The sequence below is a fragment of the Salvelinus sp. IW2-2015 genome, linkage group LG36 (assembly GCF_002910315.2).
Source record: "Salvelinus sp. IW2-2015 linkage group LG36, ASM291031v2, whole genome shotgun sequence".
Lineage (NCBI taxonomy): Eukaryota > Metazoa > Chordata > Actinopteri > Salmoniformes > Salmonidae > Salvelinus > Salvelinus sp. IW2-2015.
In genome coordinates, this window is record NC_036875.1 from 15112281 (window position 1) to 15132259 (window position 19979).

The 19979-nt window shown below is 42.7% G+C and overlaps 1 protein-coding gene across 3 annotated transcripts in view; it reads right to left on the minus strand.

The window, feature by feature from the left end:
- Window positions 1-19979, minus strand: part of gpm6bb (glycoprotein M6Bb) — a 47599-nt gene that overhangs the window by 13536 nt on the left and 14084 nt on the right. For 2 of the 3 annotated variants that reach the window (XM_023981314.3, XM_023981316.3), the window contains exon 1: window positions 5732-6090. The exons of the other annotated variant lie outside the window; for it this stretch is intronic. In XM_023981314.3, coding sequence (XP_023837082.1) covers window positions 5732-5780 — 49 coding nt within the window. In that variant the 5' untranslated portion in view covers window positions 5781-6090. Of the gene's footprint in view, window positions 1-5731; window positions 6091-19979 lie in introns of those variants that run through there. 3 annotated transcript variants of the gene reach the window in all.

The following is a 19979-nucleotide window of genomic DNA, read 5'->3' on the forward strand; positions in this document are numbered from 1 at the left end:
TAGAGACTGAGTCAGAAACACAAAGAGAGATTGAGCCAGAGAGACAGAGAGAGAGACTGCCGTATGGACGGCAGTCAAAAGAGCCCTGACACAAAGAGCCAGTGTGTGTAGCCCCAGACTATTCGTCAAGCTGCAGTCTCAATGGAGAAGGCTCATTCAGAGCAGCTCTGGTCCAGGGCCCTGCTCTTCCAGCCTCTTAGTTTGGACTGGAGCACAGGGCAGGCCAACCACAGAGCTCCATCCTGTCCACCCAGCATGCATTGCGCCGGCTACAAAGCGCGGCGGAGGAGATGGGTGGCAGCCCACTTCACACTCCAGAAGCATCCTGTTGATCTGGGCATCTGACAAGACAAACAGGACTCATCCCCTGTGTCAGATGGCTCATTAGGAGAGACATGGAGAGAGCAGACTGTCCAGAGAGAGAGAGAGACAGAGAGAGAGAGAGAGAGAGAGAGAGAGAGAGAGAGAAGACGAGAAAAAGAGACTAGGATTAGAGATAGAGAGAGAAATAGAAGGAGAGAGACATTATGTGCGTTTGTGTGTAAAAGAGAGCGCGAAAGAGAGAGAAAGTGATATGGAAGGTGGGGGTGGGAGAGGGTGTTGACCTCTAACCCTGCTGCTGTAGCTCATCCCCATGTTTCTAGCTCCAGACCCCTCCATGGACTCCACTTCCTTCCACATCCACAGCTGGGGCTGCTTCCTCATGCCCGTCCATCCCTCAACACCAGCTGTCACGTGACCCACCACAGCCTGTCAACACCCCCACACAGCCCCCACTCAGACCCTCTCAATCCCCAACAGCTGCCTGGGACCCTCTGTGGGAACCGTGGAACCGAGGCTGTCCGAATAAAGCCCACCAGAAAAATCTTGAATCTTTAGGCTGAGCAATGCAGATCATAACAGCTGTTCTCATTATTGTATGGGGATTCTATAACTGCAGACAGGTAGCTATTGCATGAGAAAAAACACTTCCATTGTAAACTGAACAAAAATATGAATGCAACATGTAAAGTATTGGTTCCATGTTTTATGAGCTTAAATAAAAGATCCCAGAAATGTTCTACAAGCTTATTTCTCAGAAATGTTGTGAACAAATTTGTGCTTTGCCAAGATAATCCATCCACCTGACAGATGTGGCATATCAAGAAGCTGATTAAACAGCATGATCATTACACAGGTGCACCTTGTGATAAGGACAAGAAAAGGCCACCCTAAAATGTGTAGTTTTAAGGGAGTGTGCAATTTGCATGCTGACTGCATGAATGTCCACCAGAACTGTTGCCAGAAAATGAAATGTTAATTTCTCTACCATAAGCCGCCTCCAATGTTGTTTTAGAGAATTTGGCAGTACATCAAACTGGCCTCACAACCGCAGACCATGTGTATGGCGTTGTGTGGGCGAGCGGTTTGCTGATGTCAACGTTATGAACAGAGTGCCCCATGGTGGTGGTGGGGTTATGGTATGGGCAGGCATAAGCTATGGACAACAAACACAATTGCATTTTATCAATGGAAATTTGAATGCAAAAAGATACCGTGACGAGATCCTCAGGCCCGTTGTCGTTCCTCACCTCATATTTCAGCAATGCACACCCCTATGTCGCAAGGATCTGTAAACAATTCACGGAAGCTGAAAATGTCCCAGTTATTCCAAGGCCCGCAGACATGTCACCAATTGAGCATGTTTGGGATCCTCTTGATCGACATGTACGACAGAGTGTTCCAGTTCCCACTAATGTCCAGCAACTTTGCACAGCCATTGAAGAGGAGTTGGACAACATTCCATAGACCGCAATCAACAGCCTGATCAACTCTAAATGAGACGGTGTCGTGCTGCATGAGGCAAATGGTGGTCACACCAGATACTGACTGGTTTTCTGATCCACGCACCTACCTTTTTTTTAAGGTATCTGTGACCAACAGATGCATATCTGTATTCCCAGTCATGTGAAATCCATAGATTAGGGCCCGATGAATTTATTTGAATTAACTGATTTCCTTATATGAACTGTAACTCAGTAAAATATTTGAAATTGTTGCATGTTGCATTTATATTTTTGTTACGTATATATGAAATGCTTTGTAGCTTCCTGGCTCCCTATTAATACTATAGATATGTGATTTACAGTCAGGACAGTTATGCCATTTGACATGTGTTGGGTTGTTTTTCCTACTGCTGTATCAAGGTAGAAGCTGCCAACAGAGAAAACAAACGACAAAATTAAAAACAGAAACACAGCATGTTGGACGTCCTCCCATTACTCCTCTTAAATTAACTTCTGTTCTATATGAGCGCACACACCACAGCCCTCTAGCTAAATACGTAAAGGGGACACAAAGTTCCAGTGTGATTCTTCCATGGAGCCTCCTCCTCACTTTTGTTACTAAACCCAGTCAGCGTGGCAGCACAGAGCAGCACTGAGAAGCTAATAACAACTCTCCGGCCTAATCTGCCATCTATCTTCATTATTAACAGATGTGCCTTGGTTGCTGCTAGGACTAAGTGTTGTTGCTTGTTGTTCCACTCACTGAGGCGCGGCCAAAACACCATTTATGAGACATAAGGATTTTCCACACTCCTAGACACGAGGTAGATCAGCAGTTAGAAAGACAACAGTGATCATTCTCTAGGGATGAAGAGGTCTAACCTCGCTCACACATCAAAGGATCGTATTGTTTACTTGTGTTGCAGAGCAAAGAAATGTTACGCTGGCTAACGCTCGCCCATGACTGGGGTTGCCTATTCAGACTGCTGTTGACTGTAATTCATAATGACATAATGTTAGATTGAGATTTGTGTGTGTCTGTTTGTTTGTTCGTGTGTGTGTGTGTGTGTGTGTGTGTGTGTGTGTGTGTGTGTGTGTGTGTGTGTGTGTGTGTGTGTGTGTGTGTGTGTGTGATATGACATCTTCAGGTATACAGTGCATTCGGAAAGTATTCAGACCCCTTCCCTTTTTCCAGATTTTGTTACGTTACAGCCTTATTCTAAAATGGATGAAATATAACAAATTTCTCAACAATCTACACACAATAACGCATAATGACAAAGCAAAAACAGGTTTTCAGAAATGTTTGCTAATTTATTCGAAATAAAAAACAGAAATAACTTATTTATATAGGTATTCAGACCCTTTGCTATGAGACTTCGAAATTATGCTCAGGTGCATCCTATTTCTTGATTGGAGTTCACCTGTGGTAAATTCAATAGATTGGACATGATTTGGAAAGGCACACACTTGCCTATATAAGGTCCTACAGTTGACAGTGCATGGCAGAGCAAAAACCAAGCCATGAGGTTGAAGGAATTGTCTGTAGAGCTTGTCTGTAAAGACAGAATTGTGTCGAGGCACAGATCTGGGGAAGAGTACCAACAAATATTTGCAGCATTGAAGGTCCCCAAGAACACAGTGGCCTCCATCCTTCTTAAATGGAAGAAGTTTGGAACCACCAAGACTCTTCCTAGAGCTATCTGCCCGGCCAATATGAGCAATCGGGGGAGAAGGGCCTTGGTCAGGGACGTGACCAGGAACCAGATGATCACTCTGACAGAGCTCCAGAGTTCCTCTATGGAGATGTGAGAATCTTCCAGAAGGACAACCATCTCTGCAGCACTCCACCAATCAGTCCTTTATGGTAGAGTGGCCAGACGGAAGCCACTCCTCAGTAAAAAGGCACATGACAACAAGATTCTCTAGTCTGATGAAACCCAGATTGAACTCTTTGGCCTGAATGCCAAGCGTCACGTCTGGAGGAAACTTGGCACCATCCCTACGGTGAAGCATGGTGGTGGCAGCATCATGCTGCAGGGATGTTTTTCAGCCGCAGGAACAGGGAGATGAAAGATGAACTGAGCAAAGTACAGAGAAATCGTTGATGAAAACCTGCTCCAGAGCGCTCAGGACCTCAGACTGGGGCAAAGGTTCACCTTCCAACAGGACAACGAACCTAAGCACACAGCCAAGACAACGCAGGGATGGCTTTGGGGACAAGTCTCTGAATGTCCTTGAGTAGTCCAGAGCCTGGACTTGAACCCGATCGAACATCTCTGGAGAGACCTGAAAATAGCTGTGCTGCGACGCTCCCCATCCAACCTGACAAAGCTTGAGAGGATCTGCAGAGAAGAATGGGAGAAACTCCCCTAATACAGGTGTGCCAAGCTTGTAGCGTCATACCCAAGAAGACTCAAGGCTGTAATCGCTGACAAAGGTGCTTCAACAAAGTACTGAGTAAACGGTCTGAATACTTATGGAAATGGGATATTTCCGTTTTTGCAAAAACCCCATTATGGGGTATTGTATTGATGAGGATTTATTTTTTTATTTTTTTATAAATGTTAGAATAAGTCTGTAACGTAACAAAATGTGAAAAAGGCAAGGGGTCTGAATACTTTCCAAAGGCATTGTAAACAAAGGTAGTGACAAACTGAGTGCGTTGGTAAATCCACTCTGGTCTTGTCAAAAGCTTTAACTCTGGAAAACAGCCAATGTTCCAAAGCAACAATCCTGCTAGAACTGTCCACCTGATCAGAGAGAAATGTGATCTGGTACTAACAAAACATAATCATTTCAATAAATAAAGGTTCCTATAATGACCAATAAATYACCATCCCATCTGCCTTTGTTGTATTTGATTACTGTTCGATACATCTAACATCAATGACATAAAAACACACATCATTTGTGTGCTTTGATATGAAACGGTAGCCTTTTCTCCTGGGGGTGAAACAGAAGAAAGAGGAAACAAATCAATATATCCCTGAAGACGTGTGTGTGTGTGCATGTGTGAGAATGTCTACCGTTGTGGGCATGCGTGCTTGTGTGTGCATGTGTGTGGTGTCGACAGATCAGCCAGCCGCAGAGGAGTGATTAATCTGTAGCGCTGTGTATGGGACTGATGATGGGCTTGTCTCTTTGTCTTGATCCCCAAATCTATCTTCTCTCTCTCTCTCTCTCTCTCTCTCTCTCTCTCTCTCTTCTCTCTCCTCTCTTCTCTCTCTCTCTTTCCTCTCTCTCTCTCTCTCTCCTCTCTCCTCTCTCTCTCTCTTCTCTCTCTCTCTCTCTCTCTCTCTCTCTCTCTCTCTCTCTCTCTCTCTCTCTCTCTCTCTCTCTCTCTCTCTCTTCCTCTCTCTCTCTCTCTCCTCTCTCTCTCTCCTCTCTCTCTCTCTCTCTCTCTCTCTCTCTCTCTCTCATCCACCTCATTAACATCGACCCACCAATAACATCCAATTCTCACAGTAGAGTAATAAATGTTCACTTATGATGAGGCATGAAATAGGTCCTTCATAAGGGGACCAATAATGCCAATGACAACAGCAACATAAGATACAGCATCCACCACACGTTGAGAGACAGAGACACCGACACAGAAAACCAAGCAGTCAACGCCTTACTAATACACTTGCAACAGCCTCTCACATATTCTTCATACCCTACATACAGCATGGGTCATCTACTGTGGATTGTCCAACAGATGTACACACGGAAATACAACGCCACACACAACCATCACATCATCGACTGTACTGAATGAAGGAAAACGGAGAGATTGCAATTGCTTAAAGCGGAGCGATGAGATATCGAGCGTGTGAATGGAGCCCCCTGCTGAGCAGTCTACCCTGCTATTGTGTGGCAGGGTAGACTGCCACACAAGCAGCCTCAAGTAGGCTAAAGCCCCAGTAAACAAGGTGGTGAGAAGAGTTAAACATCTCTTTTGTTACTGTTCATTCTGGTACCTTTTTTCTCCTGGCTCTGCTCTTGGTTCTCTTCTGATGTAGTTTCCATGGTTGGTTTTATCCCATCCACCAAAAATGCTTCCTTTCAGCAGAATTTTCTCCTCCTATCTCTCCCTCCCTCGCTCGCTCTCCTCCACTCACTCTCGCTCTCTTTTTTTCTCCCTCCCTCCCTCTCTCTCTTGCACGTTCCCTCGCTCCTAGTATATCACAGTTCCTTTCCAAGATGCAGAGGTCTTGTCGGATGATATTTGGTTGTAGCTTAGAGGTCCAGAAGCAACGCTGCCAGCTAACCTAATGCTCCACCATACGTCTCGTGAGATTCCACTTTCTCAGGAAGTCTGCTTTATTTACACTGACTGTTTGGGCAATCAGTCTGGGTAGCTATGGAACCACTTGTCGCATCAACCATACACCTCCCTCACACACACCCTCACACACATCGACCCCCCCTGCTCAACCCACATAGACACTCCCTCCTCTGAGGCGTCTCGGGCTCAGGGAGGCGCACCATGAATGACAATTAGGGGGCTGCTTGCCCTGCCTGCCTGGTAAGAATGGACTGGTTACATCACAGGAGTAGATGTGTGTGGGAGAGTAGGGACCCCCTCCCTTGGCTGCTGGGGGGCTCCACTKGATGAAAGCCCCACTCTGTATTTGTGTGCTGCTGGGAGAGAATGGGGGAGAATGCATGTCAGCACACAGCCTCTCTTTCCCATCCACAGTTAAAGGGGGAGGGGGAGGGTGGGAGTTTGGGGGAGAGGGGCAGGCCACTGATTTGCACCATATGCCCCCTGCTCCCGTGGCGTACATTCACAACCTCTGAACGCTGTCTCCTCTCCATCTGGTAACTTTTAACTCCCACATAAAAGCACACAAGAAAAGGTGGATGATCCCTCTCCTCCGAACAAGCAAAAGGAGCATCTCCGATGTTTGTACGGGTGAAAGAGGAAAGCCAGGGAGAAAAAGGGAGAAAGAGAAAGAAAAAAACATGAGAACTGTAGAGGCATTAGGAAATAGAAGGAGAGAGAGAGAAGTGAAGAAGAGGCTGAGAAAGGATGCCTGAAATTATGATAGGGAGATTGAGAGAGGGAAAGAAAAGACTCAGCTAGAGATAGAAACAGAGACAGATGGAGATAGAAACAGAGAGACCGATCGAGATAGAAACAGATAGAGATAGAAACAGAGAGACAGATAGAGATAGAAACAGAAAGACATAGAGATAGAAACAGAGAGACAGATAGAGATAGAAACAGAGATAGAAACAGAGAAACAGATAGAGATAGAAACAGAGAGACAGAGAGATAGACAGATAGAGATAGAAACAGAGAGACAGCCAGAGATAGAAACAGAGAGACAGATAGAGCAGGAAACAGAAAGACATAGAGATAGAAACGAGAGAACAGATAGAGAAGATAAAACAGAGCTAGAAACAGAGAGAACAGAGATATAGAAACAGAGAAACAGATAGAGATAGAAACAGAAAGACATAGAGATAGAAACAGAGAGACAGATAGAGATAGAAACAGAAAGACATAGAGAAAGAAACAGAGAGACAGATAGAGAGAAACAGAAAGACATAGAGATAGAAACAGAGAGACAGATAGAGAGATAGAAACAGAGCTAGAAACAGAGAGACAGAGATATAGAAACAAGAGAAACAGATAGAAAATAGAAACAGAGAGAGATAGATAGAAACAGAGAAACAGATAGAGATTGAAACAGAGAGACAGATAGAGATAGAAAACAGTGCGACAGATAGAGATAGATAGAGATAGAAACAGTGAGACAGATATAGATAGAAACAAGACAGACGATAGAAACAGAGACAGAGATAGAAACAGAGAGACAGATAGAAACAGTGAGACAGATAGATATAGAAACAGTGAGACAGAGAGATAGAAACAGAGAGACAGAGATAGAAACAGAGACAGATAGAGATAGAAAACAGAGATAGAAACAGAGAGACAGAGAATAAAACAGAAGACAGATAGAGATAGAAACAGAGAGACAGATAGAGATAGAAACAGAAACAGATAGATAGAAACAGAGAACAGATAGAGATAGAAACAGAAAGACATAGAGATAGAAACAGAGAGACAGATAGAGATAGAAACAGAGAGACAGAGAGATAGACAGATAGAGACTTCCTAACCTCCTGCCCAATGTTGATACCATATTAGAGAGACATATTTCCCTCAGATTACACAGATCCACAAAGAATTTGAAAACAAATCCAATTTTGATAAACTCCCATATCTACTGGAGAAATTCCACAGTGTGCCATCACAGCAGCAAGATTTGTGACCTGTTGCCACAAGAAAAGGGCAAACAGTGAAGAACAAACACCATTGTAAATACAACCCATATTTATGCTTATTTATTTTAACTTGTGTGCTTTAACCATTTGTACATTGTTACAACACTGATATATATATATATAACATTTGTAATGTCTTTATTGTTTTGAAACTTCTGTATGTGTAATGTTTACTGTTTAATTTGTATTGTTTATTTCACTTTTGTATAATATCTACCTCACTTGCTTTGGCAATGTTAACACATGTTTCCCATGCCAATAAAGCCCCTTGAATTGAATTGAATTGAATTGATAGAAACAGAGAGACAGACAGAGATAGAAACAGAGAAACAGATAATAGATAGAAACAGAGAGACAGATAGAGATAGAAAACAGAAAGACATAGAGATAGAAACAGAGAGACAGATAGAGATAGAAACAGAGAGACAGAGATATAGAAACAGAAAGACAGATAGAGATAGAAACAGAGACAGATAGAGATAGGAACAGAGAGACAGAGAGATAACAGAGTGACAGCAGCCAGACACACAGATAGAGAGACAAGAGACAACAAGAGAGATGACCAGAGACAGACAGGGACAGAGATAGAGAAACAAGGAGACAACAAGAGAGACGACCAGAGACAGACAGGGACAAGAGATAGAGAAACAAGGAGACAACAAGAGAGATGACCAGAGACAGACAGGGACAAGAGAGAAACAAGGAGACAACAAGAGAGATGACCAGAGACAGACAGGGACAGAGATAGAGAAACAAGGAGACAACAAGAGAGATGACCAGAGACAGACAGGACAGAGAGATAGAGAGACAAGGAGACAACAAGAGAGATGACCAGAGACAGACAGGGACAGATATAGAGAGACAAGGAGACAACAAGAGAGATGACCAAGACAGACAGGGACAGAGAAGAGAAACAAGGAGACAACAAGAGAGATGACCAGAGACAGACAGGGACAGAGATAGAGAGACAAGGAGACAACAAGAGAGATGACCGGAGACAGAGTAGGGACATATAGAGACATCCAGACACAGACAGAGAGAGACAGAGAGAGGAGTCTTGGAGAGAGGCTGTGTTTGTTTATCTGAATCGGTCTGGGTCTGGGGAGAGTCCTGAGGCATGCTAATGAGAGAGTCATCTTTGAGTGTGGAGCCCTGCTGCTGGAGTGCTGGTAAAGTGGGGTCTTCTCATGGATTCCACACCACAGAGAGGAGGGGGAGCAGCGGGAGAGAAAAGGAGAGGGGAGCCTCAGGGGTCAGGGAAGTGAACTTAGCAGGGGTCTCACAACAACAAACGCTAGGCTGCACAGATCTGCAAGCTTTTTCATTTATCTCCCCTATAAAACCTAAAGAGTTTACATCATCGTTTGAAGAAGAAAAAAAACGGTCAGAACATGAGTATGGCTAACTACATCTAAAGCTAATTCTTCATGAGCAAAATCTCATAARATAGAAATGCAGGTTTGCATTTTACATGTGAGGATGACACAGATTTAGCTCTGTTGTGATTTGGATGTGATTGATGCTAATTGATATAAGTGGTTCATTTGAGGCTTGGCATTATGGCGAACCTTGTAATTATCCAATTAAATAGATTGTGAGAACTGCCGAGCGAACAAATGAATGATGATGACAATCATGTCCCTCCCTATCCACAGTCAGCTCTCCTTTCTCTGGCCAAGAGATAGAGTTCAGTTCTCTCTTTTGGAGATACAGTAGAACTCCCCATGAGAATTCTTCTCCTTCACTCTCTCTTATACCTTTCATACCAAGACGTTTTTTCCGCCAACTTTACCATGCCACCAACGTTTTGATGCCTTTTCTTTATATCTGAAAGGAATTGCCAGCAACAAAGCCTGTACTTTTATTTCCGCCAACCGACACAGTCATGATTGAGGTAATGTATTTAAAAGTCCCGCCAACCCCTCAGCATAAATGTCGCCTTTCATCTTACCGTCTTTGGCACACATTGAATTATGAACATTCTACTTGTCCTTGTCAACCACAAAGCTTCACAGAAATGCTTTAAATRCATTTTTTTTCGCACCATTTAAATGCATGTTCAGTTCTGTCCTTGAGATGTTCGTGTCAATTGTCACAGAAATGCTTTGGCATTTAGCCTGGCATTTAGCCTGGCATTTAGCCTGGGGAAATGCACTGCCATTGCATTCGTTTTTTTACTTTGACAGGTAAATATCTAAAGACCCTTATATTACATGATACATGATAGGTTAATATGCATACATTTCTAACTTAAACTACAAATCGCTCAGTAGGCTKTCTTCAGCCAAAATAACTGTTGGGGAGTTTCAAAGATGAGACAGTGTGCGATGTGATCACATCCAACGTGGATCAAAAAAGCWACTTTCTGAAATAATCCTACAAATGACGACATGGGCCAAAACATGTGGACATGGGCTCTCTTTCAAAATGATACTTTTTTGTCACATGACCACGGTTCCACATGTTCTTGACGTTCAAGTTAGAATGTGTTCAAWAAATATTATTTCCATTTTATTCTGTTATATTCCTTTATATTAATTCTTACAATAAAATATAGGCCATATGTGTGTTGGTTGTGATCAGGGCAGTGGAATGTAGGCTAAGTGTGTCTSTTGTCTGTTTTAAAAAATAACTATTGATTTCATTTGCATGTTGCAGCAGACCAGTAACATAATAAACTCAAAATATGCTATTCTGTTCTTTTGAAAATACATTTGATTAGTCTTATAATGTTTCTTAAGACCTGCATAGTGTATAAACAAATTAATCATGGATTTATTTGCCTAACCAGCTCATATAATTACCATAACATAGGCTATCCGACAACGTTTTGAGTAGCCAACAGGAAAAAACAAGGTCATTATTTACAAATATTTACAAGTAGACTATGGCAAGCTGCTAGCTTTCAGGTTATCGTGACAACAGTTGCAACCACAGGRTCCAAGTTGAATGCCTCTTGCTCCTTCCCGGCACAAGAATGAGGTAAAAATAGGTCTGTGTGAAATAAAGGCAACATACCGGCCGTGTCTAAATACCCATACTTACTTACGTCCTAAATAGTAGGCCATTTGAAAATGCGAAAAAATTATAGTTTTATAGTATTTTATTTRAACATATGGATTGTTTTAGTTTTGTAGGCTAAGCTACCTTTTTAATTATTTAATTTATGGATCAAGCCTTAGYAGTCATTCTGATCTCGTTCCCAATGATCAGTTCTTTAGTTTATTATGTTGCTATCCAGCGGTTCTGAATTTGCGATTCCCCCGACTGTGCAATAGCCTTTTGATTTGAACTTTTGAAACGTTTTGGTGTGTATACTAGAAYACTTAATTTAATTGATATATGTTACAGCACTTTCTCTACCCTTAGCCTTGTTCTGAACACCTCCAAAACAAAGGTCATGTGGTTTGGTAAGAAGAATGCCCCTCTACCCACAGGTGTGATTACTACCTCTGAGGGTTTAGAGCTTGAGGTAGTCACTTCATACAAGTACTTGGGAGAATGGCTAGACGGTACACTGTCTTTCCTCAGCACATGTCAAAGCTGCAGGCTAAATTTAAATCTAGACTTGGTTTCCTCTATCGCAATCGCTCCTCTTTCACCCCAGGTGCCAAACTAACCCTGATTCAGATGACCATCCWWCCCATGCTAGATTACGGAGGCATAATTTATAGATCAGCAGGTAAGGGTGCTCTCGAGGAGCTAGATGTTCTTTACCATTCGGACATCAGATTTGCCACCAATGCTCCTTATAGGACACATCACTGCACTCTATACTCCTCTGTAAACTGGTAATCTCTTTATACCCGTCACAAGACCCACTGGTTGATGCTTATTTATAAAACCCTCTTAGGCCTCACTCCCCCATTTCTGAGATATCTACTGCAGCCCTCATCCTCCACATACAAGACCCATTCTGCCAGTCACATTATGTTAAAGGTCCGCAAAGCACACACATCCCTGGGTCGCTCCTCTTTTCAGTTCACTGCAGCTAGCGACTGGAACGAGCTGCAACACACACTCAAACTGGACAATTTTATCTCAATCTCTTCATTCAAAGACTCAATCATGGACACTCTTACTGACAGYTGTGGCTGCTTTGCGTGATGTATTGTTGTGTCTACCTTCTTGCCCTTTGTGCTGTTGTCTGTGCCCAATACCATATTTTGTGCTGCTACAATGTTGTGTTGCTACCATGCTGTGTTCTCATGTGTTGCTGCCTTGCTATGTTGTTGTCTTAGGTCTCTCTTTATGTAGTGTTGTGTTGTCTCTCTTGTCGTCCGGATTTGGCTGGTGTAGGCCGTCATGGTAAATAAGAATTTGTTCTTAACTGCCTAGTTAAATAAAGGTTAAATAAATAAATAAAGTCAAATACCGCGTTGCAGCTGTGGCATACAGCATACCTTTTACTAAACGGTACATGTTAAATAGTATGCGATGATGAGTACATAGTATGCAGTTTAATATGTAGTACACTAGTATGGTTTTTCGGACACAGCCACCGTAAATCCTATGTGAAAGCAGTCTCTCTCTCTCTCCCTCTCTCTCTCTCTGTGTGTGTCTCCCCCTGGCCAAATAGGGCTTTGTTTAATCAGGTCATCAGCAGTTGACTGTTGTTTTAACATAAATCATCCTAAATATGTAATGTTATGCCGCAAAGGTCGTCATTGTTTTATTACTTTTGCATTGCACAAACGCTACATCTCTGGCCACTGTTCAAAACTATCGCATTCTAAAGTGTCTAAATGACATTTCAGAATGCTATTTTTCGAAGAACTGCYAATTTCACTCAAGACAAGATCAGAACAAGGAAACATAATTTGCTCAAGTTGATGTTTATTGTCCTAGGGTATGCTGCAGCAAATCAATTCCTATTTCCACCAGAGAAAACATTAGCGGGAAAAGAGGCCAGATCTTGGAAGAGAAAAAAACGAAAGAATGGCCTGTGTAACCCTGCCTGTGAGGATATTGCACTTTCCTGTAAGTACCAGCTTCCAAACATTAACTCCCTCCCTTTTACGTTCCACATTCAAACCACATGTCTCTATCCTTATTGTATTCTAACACCGCAAACATGTTTGTGGACTTCAGGACATTTCAGAGGCAGAAAATGAACAGTTGTAGTAATTAGGGTCCAAACTATTGCGGTGCACAAGTTGATATGATATAAATATAACATCAGCCTGAAATGTTAATGTGTGTTTATCTTCATAAAGCACCAGTGGGCCTTTCAGACTACATGGATAGCTTTCCATGAGAACAATCTCAACACTACCAAATGTGTATCTCTGCCTGAAACATGATAGCCATTGAGGTCCCCAAACACTACTTTGACTGCCTAAATGACTGTGAGAAGATCAGTCGGCCATACTTGACAAAGCAGGGCGTCACTGCGTACTCAGTACCAGTGTTAAGAGTGTGTACCAGCCCCCTTGTCAAGGGCACAATCTGAACGCTGATGAAGCACAGTAGAATGCAGGGAGCTGCATTATGGCTCAGTCATTATGGCTCAGTCATTATGGCTCAGTCATTATGGCTCAGTCATTATGGCTCAGTCATTATGGCTCAGTCATTGTGGCTCAGTCATTATGGCGTGAGACTGGCCCTGAATGCTCCCTGAGTGCTCACTCACCCGTGAAGACCTGCGCCCTGCTTGGCCCATACAGAGGAAGGCGTTCTCATGGACCAAGGAGTTCCCAAGCCTTAAGCCTATGGCCTCAGCCCCGACACCATTCATTCATACACACTAACAACAGAACAGGCTCAGACTCAACATACTATCTCCTTTTACTGGGACTGATGACTGGGTCAAGGAGGGTGGGGTGGGGCACAGGGAGTTSTGAACATCCTGTCCCTTGTCTATGACAGAAAGGACAGAGAAAAATCAAGTTTGATGAGTTGTGAGTTATGTGGTGTAGCAGGCCAGGGTGGAAATATTCAAACATTTTGGTAGACTTTTATGCCAGGAAACCATGAAGCAGGATTCGATTGGCGATAACCCCAGATAACTTCACGCCAGAGTAGACTGTGTTGACCCACTTTTTGGGAGAACTTCATAAGTCAACATGATCTATATTTCTGACATCATGGTTGGCATGCTGCACCATCCATTATGTCATTGATTTGTTATGCATATCCATTCTGTTGTTTGTTGACCCATTTAATGTAAGTGGCTCCACAAGAACAAAGGCAGTTGAAATGCAACACATATAACATTGAGCCCTGTAGTTTATCTAGCTGAACAAGTCTCAACCTACCACTTATAGTTAGCCTAGTGTGCAGCGCACACCTACATTGAGTCTACAAAACATTAAAAACACATGCTCTTTCCATGACATAGACTGACCAGGTGAAAGCTATGATCCCTTACTGATGTCACTTGTTAAATTCAATAATTTAACTAGGCAAGTCAGTTAAGAACAAATTCTTATTTTCAATGACAGCCTAGGAACAGTGGGTTAACTGCCTTGTTCAGGGGTAGAACAACAGATTTTTACCTTGTCAGCTCAGGGAGTCGATCGTGCAACCTTTCGGTTACTAGTCCAAAGCTCTAATCACTAGGCTACCTGCCGCCCACTACAGTCAACGTAGATGAAGGGGAGACAGGTTAAAGATGGATTTTTAAGCCTTGAGACAATTGAGACATGGATTGTGGATATGTGCAATTCAGAGAGTGAATGGCCAATACATAATATGTAAGTTCCTTTGAACAAGGTATTGGTAGTAGGTGCCAGGCGCATAGGTTTGTGTCAAGAACTGCAACACTGCTGGGTTTTTCATGCTCAACATTTCCTGTGTGTATCAAGAATGGTCCACCACCCAAAGGACATCCACCCAACTTGACACAACTGTGGGAAATATTGGAGTCGACATGGGCCAGCATCCCTGTGGAACGCTTTTGACTCCTTGCAGAGTCTATGCCCCGACAAATTGAGGCTGTTCTGAGGACAAAAGGGGGAAACAAATCACTCAATATCAGGAAGGTGTTCCTAATGTTTGGTATACTCAGTGTACGTACCAAACCCATAACAAAATGCAGTCCACATGTCCATGTAAAGGAGACCTTGCTAAGGTCTTTAAGAAAGCATTATTCAACGTGTATGCTTCCAATTAACCCCAGGAGTGTAGCTAATGTTGCCCAGTCATTGTTCTAATGCTCTGATGTACCGTCTGAGGCCCTTGAACCTACCTCCTCTGGGAAATACCTCTCTTTTATTGCTGAGAAACTGCTGTTTAAGAATAACTGTCCTCATTCATTACAGAGAGATTCATGTAGGGAGGAGGATACAACAACAGGCTTTCTGTCAGTAATGAGCCTCAGTAAGGCAACGGGCTAGGACAAATGTAGAACTCGCTACTGAATGGTCATAATAGAAATACAATCTTCACTTGTGAAAATATTTGAGCTTACAGTAAAACTGACATGCTAGCTATAACAACTGATTTGATGAAGTCAACTTTGTAAACTAAAAGTATTGCATACAAGGATTTGCAAAGAAAACCTCACAGAGTGAATTTAGAATCAAGTGACGCTAAATGGGCAGACAAGATTTAACCGAGGGTCTCTAAATTTTCAAATTTACACAAATCCACAACTAAAGGACTGGGGAAATAAATTCCCTTCACACAACACCATGTTGTTTACACCTCAAGCTGGTAGCCTTTGAATGCTGATCAAAAACACATGGAATATGTCCAAACTCCTTCAACTGCTTGAGGGGCCACAGTTTGATATATTGTTAACCTCTTGCAAACAAACCACAGGGTCATTGTGTGGTGCATCAGAAGTCTCTTCATGCATACCAACACATTAGGCATTTGTGCTTAAAAACTCCAGTAGCCTGACAGGCGTTATTTACACCATGTCAACATGTTGGCTGTGTTTGAAAGTTCATCACCTTAGCTAACCTTAGCTATCTTCTTCATAGATACTATGCTTCTCTTTAGAAACCCATATCTGCTGAAGTTAGTTTGATGTTTGACACACTACTCATTGTGTTGTTCTCTCTGGTCTAGGAGACATTCTCTGCCTGTGGTGTAATTGCGAGCTAGTGTTTGACTAAATAATCCCCCGGACCTCTGACTCAGTGCTTCTCAAATTGCATGTTTGTGTTGCTGTCGTTTTAGGTCTGGAAGAAGGAAGAAAAGAAGGGGAGAAGCCACACTGGGGGATGCCTGGCAGCCATGTTTCGCCTCTCATGTGACTTTACACTCCCAGAGCTGGCACCTCCAGCGGGCCTTTGGGATTGGCTGTGGTGAGCAGCACCAGATGTTTCATATTACCCGTGCTTCCTGTCTGTTCCACCTTGGAAACTGCCATCAGGCTTGAAGAGCCATTGGCTGGGCAGAATGCAGATAGCGACGAGGATGAAAGCCTCAGGACCCTGCCGTCATTTTAACGCTGCCACCAGGACAAGGCTGGGTTATTATAACTGTGTACATATACAGTTGAAGTCAGAAGTTTACATACACCTTAGCCAAATACATTTAAACTCAGTTTTTCACAAATCCTGACATTTAATCCATGTAGAAATGTCCTGTCTTAGGTCAGTGAGGATCACCACTTTATTTTAAGAATGTGAAATGTCAGAATAATAGTGAGAGAATGATTTATTTCAGCTTTTATTTCTTTCATCACATTCCCAGTGGGTCAGAAGTTTACATACACTCAATTAGTATTTGGTAGCATTGCCTTTAAATTGTTTAACTTGGGTCACGTTTCGGGTAGCCTTCCACAAGCTTCCCACAATAAGTTGGGTGAATTTTGGCCCATTCCTCCTTACAGAGCTGGTGTAACTGAGTCAGGTTTGTAGGCCTCCTTGCTCGCACACGCTTTTTAAATTTTCTATAGGATTGAGGTCAGGGGTTATTGTCCATTTTGAAGACCCATTTGCGACCAAGCTTTAACTTCCTGACTGATGTCTTGAGATGTTGCTTCAATATATCCACATAATTTTCCTCCTCATGATGCCATCAATTTTGTGAAGTGCACCAGTCCCTCATGCAGCAAAGCACCCCCAGAACATGATGCTACCACCCCCGTGCTTCACGATTGGGATGGTGTTCTTTGGGTTGCATGCCTCCCCCTTTTCCTTCCAAACATAACGATGGTCATTATGGCCAAACAGGTCTATTTTTGTTTCATCAGACCAGAGGACATTTCTCCAAAAAGTACAAACTTTGTCCCCATGTGCAGTTGCRAACCGTAGTCTGGCTTTTTTATGGCGGTTTTGGAGCAGTGGCTTCTTCGTTGCTGAGCGGCCTTTCAGGTTATGTCGATATAGGACCTGCTTTACTATGGATATAGATACTTTTGTACCTGTTTCCTCCAGCATCTTCACAAGGTCCTTTGCTGTTGTTCTGGGATCAATTTGCACTTTTCGCACCAAAGTACGTTCATCTCTAGGAGACAGAACGCGTCTCCTTCCTGAGTGGTATGACGGCTGCGTGGTCCCATGGTGTTTATACTTGCGTACTATTGTTTGTACAGATAAATGTGGYACCTTCAGGCATTTGGAAATTGCTCCCAAGGATGAACCACACTGGTGGAGGTCTACAATTTTTTTTCTGAGGTCTTGGCTGATTTCTTTTGATTTTCCCATGATGTCAAGCAAAGAGGCACTGAGTTTGAAGGTAGGCCTTGATCCACAGGTACACCTCCAATTGACTCAAATGATGTCAATTAGCCTATCAGAATCTTCTAAAGCCATCACATCATTTTCTGGAATTTTCCAAACTGTTTATAGGCACAGTCAATTTAGAGTATGTAAACTTCTGACCCACTGAAATTGTGATACAGTGAATTATAAGTGAAATAATCTGTCTGTAAACAATTGTTGGAAAAATTACTTGTGTCATGCACAAAGTAGATGCCCTAACCGACTTGCCCAAACTATAGTTCGTTAACAAGAAATGTGTGAAGTGGTTGAAAAACGAGTTGTAATGACTCCAACCTAAGTGTATGTAAACTTCCGACTTCAACTGTATATATATTTTAAAAAACTTTATGAGATGCGGTTTACAGCGCTTTGGTAATGTAGTTGTTTCCAGGTAGAATGAAACCATCTCGTTTGGCTCCTTTTCTAAGTAAATGGGCCTGTTGACATTCTTCAATGGAGTATAGAAGACTGTTCTCTACTCAAAGTGAAAAGACGAGGGATCCTTGACTTGTGCCTCTGGCCTGGACAAGGCTCTTTGTGGTAAAAGCGACGCTTATCAAGTCAATTGGCACAACCCTCTTTGTTCCCAAGTGACAATAACAAACTGTATTTGACATTGAGCAGTACAGAAAAAAAATTGGTGCTACAATTCTGCTGTACAGTAGCCAAGTCTTCTATCATTGTCTTTGACTAAAGTACAAACAGGCTGATCACCAGGCTTGATCTACCCTTTTAGAGAAACTGTTTCCAAGTGTATGCTCTCTGTGTGTCTGAAGACTCATTTGGTAAAGGCATTAGTCAGGCAGCCGCACGGGTGGATGAAATCCCTCTAATCTGAGTCAATCTGTCCCCTCCGTTCCTCACTGTATCTATCTATCTATCTATTATCTATCTATCTATCTATCTATCTCTCAGGGGAAGAGAGGGGCACATTGACACATCACAGCCCTGCTAATAAAGCTCTAAGTCTCCGTGATGACAAACGATAACGGAACTGAAATTGCACCCACTTGTTCTGCTGATCTATAATTTCAGAGAAGACAGAGAAGACAGAGAAGACTCAATAAGCTCAGATCTGAAGTGTGTACTGTTCATTGGAGCTGGACCGTATACAGCATGAAACAGAACCTCACCTCAGTGATCTTAATCTCCTAAATACAATGTTCATCATCATAAGCCTTTTATATTTAACCCAGCAAAAGGTTCATGGTACTGCTACTTGTATCATAAATAATTCAAAAACTCATTGCTGTAATTACTCAGCAGTAAACACTAATATTACCAGCCATCTGCTGTATCTCCATCGTGAGAATACTGTGTTACTTGACTCTTGAATACTGTTTTCTTGCCCTCTTTATGCTACTTTCTCACGTCTCAGTACATCTGAACATGTCCTTCAGGCAACGAGAGGCACACAAACTTGACATTGTTAGCCAGCCATGTGAATAACCTCAGACTTGAGAAATCAACTGTGTACATGAATATTCATTAGTAACAACAGCTGCTCCTATAGAATTCAATATAAAAGTGCTGGAATTGAATGGATAAGTAGGCCTACCTCGCTATCTATGAGAAGGTTAGTATGGATCATACAGTTTGGCCATTGCCTGTGGCCAAGGAATTATAATGCATTTAATATTCCTTGCATGTATGAAAGCATGAGGTTGCTCATGCTCTAAATTTCATATAAGCCTGTATTCTATTAAGGGCAAAAATACGCTTATTGTTCAGATAGTATCTCAAAGAAAAGTGCTTTACTTGTGTCCCAACGGTTTCTAATGAGCCTATAATCACTTTCTAGAAGTTCCCATGCTGCAGCTGCTATGATTGTGCATAACATTATCTCTGATCAGGTCTTTAATTTTGCTACTTGTCACACAGGGGGTAGGGACACACACACACACAACACACACACACACACACACACACACACACACACACACACACACACACACACACACACACACACAACACACACACACACACACACACACACACACACACACACACACACACACACAATGGAGACATAATGAAACACAGACACAAAACTCCCAGGCTAATCTTTGGGGTTTCCCATGACCACCCCCTACTCCCTCCTCCTCCCTCCTTCTCTCACAGCTGCTGGGAGCTCTTTCTCTTCCAGCGGTCTCCGTATCGGCATACCTATTGTCTCCAGCATCACGCTGCCAACCTCTCACCCCTGACCCAACAGTTTACCCTACTCTAACTCCGGGGCTCGAGGCTCCCAGACATCTTTAACACGGGGACC